A 3,395-nucleotide genomic window follows, 5' to 3' on the forward strand; every position below is an offset into this window, starting at 1 on the left:
TTTTCTTTGTTTGCTTGCTCTTGGTCTCTGTGCAAGCTACTGTGCAAGTACACCTTCACCCAGCCTTGTATCTTCCTAATTCTGAGCCTGAGCCTGATCTGCTGACCTGACTTTTTGGCTTGCCTTTGGACCTGCCTCATCACTACCAACTTTGCCTGGCAATCTGAACTGTTTGGACTGGATCTGCTCTGCTGCCACACAGGTGCTGTGGGACTGCAAACTTTGTTGGTAGGACCCTGCTCCTGCCTGCTTTGCTGTGAGTCTGAACTCCCAGCTTCCCTTCCCTTCCCTTGCTGCTCCCTGACACATATCAAATCTTTTTCATTAGGACTTGGAGTCTGTCGACTGATTTATCCCACAGAAACTATCTTTTCAAATTGGGTCTGGGCTGCTGAGGAAAGGTACTGTGCCTCAGTGCTCTTATCTTGAATTACTACATTTTCTTTCACACCCTATTTTATTCACATCTTGATTTTAACAGTCAGTTTTATTTCTTGAATAGTATTGTAGGTATAATTCTGAACATATTAATAAGCTACTGAAGTCTTAGAACATCTGCAAATCTTTATTTGCAAAGATGTTTGTGATGATATGTCAGATTTAATATTTTTTAGCTGTTGTTTTTTTCTCTTTCATTATTTGGGGGAACTAATGCTGTTTTAAAGGATATTGACTTCTGCTTCTTAAAGCTATTCATCTGAAGTCAATTTGCAACGCAATGCAGGAATAATTTCAAAATCAGTTAACTGTGAGCTCAGACATGCCCCAGAGTTTGGTCGCATGGAGGTTTTTTCCACAGGAATCTGGTCTCTAAGTGCAATTAGCTGTCTGTGATACTGTTTCCTTCAATACAAGGCCAATGGCGTAGTGAATTGAACAGGGAAAGAGGCAATAACCTAGTCGTAGCATGATTCTTGGTCTATGCTAATATGGATAACTAAAGAAATATCATCTAGGGAGAATCTATTTTGCATTTCCACAGTGCCACCTACCTTTTCATCCTGTGCTTTCCCCATACACAGGTCTCCATACAAAATACGTATACCATACTCTCTAAGGAGAAAGCAGAGTCCCTGGCAAGTCCCTGACAGTGTAGTTCTAACAGAGCTGTGCTGGTGCTTTTGCAAGTTTGAGAGATGTCATAAAACTGACTCATAAATAGGATCTTTGTGTTGACTGTACAAACATGATCGTGCTTTCAGCATGACCTCTTGGAATCCAGGCAAATCCAGAGGAATTTTTGTTAACACTATTACTTTAATGAAAACTCAGAGGAATACTCAGTCTTAGAGATTATTATAACTTCAAACCATATCTTAGAAGTGTTTATTTTCCTTCTTTGGTAGTGAATTACAGATATTTTTAAGCTCCATTAAATTCTTTTCCCTAGCTTTTACCCTCATTTTTCCATCTCTACCCTCTTCTCAATACCACACTGAGGCTTGGCCCGGCAGTCATTAATAAATAATAATTTTTTATTTTGGGTCTGATTATAGCTTTTCTCCCAGTCCTCAAACATATCACTGAAAACATAATAGAGTGCTATGTGCTTAAACCCTTGATTTTCGTGTCTAAAATCTGTACAACAGTTATTTGGACATTGAACAGAATAATTTGAATTTATGCAAAATAAGATGCCTGTATACATTTTGAAACAATTAAATGTTAGTCCAGAATGATATGATGCAAAATACCTGTATGCTTTCCAAAACTTACTTTTTCACTTTTTTTTCCCTTGGAATATAATGTGTGATTTTATATCATTAAAATAAAGGATGAATCATTCAACAGTAGGATGGCATTTAAATAATATGCAGAGGAAAAATAATTCTTATAAGTACAATGAAATAGAATAATAATTGCACAGTAGCGCTTGTATTGCCTACACTACACAGGGGTTTGGTCATCTACTCTGAACATTAAATTCTTAATGCAACTGGAAAATTTAAACTGTAATATACATGCATTTACTCTTTCCTCACAGTGTCAATTAATCCCATACCATGTGACCCAGTTTCTTAAAATCTCTTTCTTTTGGCACAACTACAATAAAAATCACATTATAAACTATTTACATTACACATGTTGATACAACGATATTGATACATTACATATGTTGATACAAAACAGCTCGTTAAACTACCTTCAAAAAGGAAAGATTTGCTATGAACCTGTGAGCACCTGTGAAGTGTGCCATTATTGTGGGGCACTGCACACTACTGTTTTAACTTTGTGGTTATAAATCCCTTCCATGTAATCCCCAAACTCTCTTTGGAGAACCACTTTTCAAATTCAAGTTTCCTTTTTTATCTTTGTCAAGGAACGATGTGATCATTAAAATAGTCTGGCATTGTCATGTTATGTGCCATAGTCTGTTTATTGTGATACAGAGCTAGAATGTTTGTTGATAACAAGCATGGCCAACTCTGCCTCAGCAGTGAATACATGACGACATTGAAGTCTGCTTCTTTACATGTCTGATTTTTCTTTTTAAGTTTCCCCCTCGCCTTTAAACAGAGGATTCAAGTTTATTTTAGCCTGCTATCACCACACTTCCAGAACTATGTATTAAAAGAATGCTTGCATTGCTATCATAACGTTAGCTAGAAAAAGTGTGCTGGGCAGAAAGTAGAAAAAGCCGTATGAACCTCAGCCTTCTACTCAGGTCATAATGTATGGATATGTTGCTATCTTTCGTAATACAAATCCTGGACTGCCAGGGGTACAGCAAACGCTTTCCCTCTTGAGAGGAATTCTGTAGACCATAGCCTCTGTTCACCCAGCTATCATTTCTCCTGTTTCTGTATAAGACTTCTATGACCTAATGCAATCCCTCACTTTCCTTTTACTGAAAAAAAATTATAGTAATAAGTAAGTCTACACATTCCCAACTCAGATCGTCTTCCGTAACTTTTACGTATAGTCAGTTTGCACCCGAAGAATTTTCAGGATCGTTAATGTTACATTTCCTGCTAAAAACAGTGATAAAATTCGCAGATCAAATAGGGGAACCCTAACTGTGAACAGGTGAAGGAAATGCACAGCCTTCAGCTCGCAAAATGCGAAATCAAATTCGAGGCAGTGCAATGTTACGAAGTCATTTGCGAAGCATGGACCCCACGCATTCAGTTTCCGTGGCCACAGCCCGGCTGCCGAAGGTAGCCGGGCGTTAGTGGTGAGGAAAGGCAGTGACCGCGGCCACTCCTTGCGCGAGTCCCGGGCATTTCAGCCGCCCGAGAAAACCGGCGGGGGGACCTTTGCTTCCCCAAAGAAAACAACTCACCTGAGCAGTACGGCGGCTTCCCACAGAAAAAATCCCGAGACAGCCGCGCGGAGCCATGGAGCCATGGAGCAGCGGGCCATGCTGCTCGGAGGCGCCGCGGAGCCCTGGAGCG

The 3,395-nt window shown here is 39.8% G+C and overlaps 1 protein-coding gene across 1 annotated transcript in view; it reads right to left on the bottom strand.

Annotated features, from left to right (window-relative positions):
• The window catches only part of GLRA3 (glycine receptor alpha 3), a 98,698-nt gene extending 95,311 nt beyond the window's left edge, over positions 1–3,387 (bottom strand). The window contains exon 1 of the mRNA XM_019470220.1: positions 3,284–3,387. Coding sequence (XP_019325765.1) covers positions 3,284–3,363 — 80 coding nt within the window. The 5' untranslated portion in view covers positions 3,364–3,387. The remainder of the gene's footprint in view (positions 1–3,283) is intronic.
• Between the last annotated feature and the right edge of the window lie 8 nt (positions 3,388–3,395).

The sequence above is a fragment of the Aptenodytes forsteri genome, unplaced genomic scaffold (genome assembly GCF_000699145.1).
Source record: "Aptenodytes forsteri isolate BGI_AS27 unplaced genomic scaffold, ASM69914v1 Scaffold13, whole genome shotgun sequence".
Classification (NCBI taxonomy): domain Eukaryota; kingdom Metazoa; phylum Chordata; class Aves; order Sphenisciformes; family Spheniscidae; genus Aptenodytes; species Aptenodytes forsteri.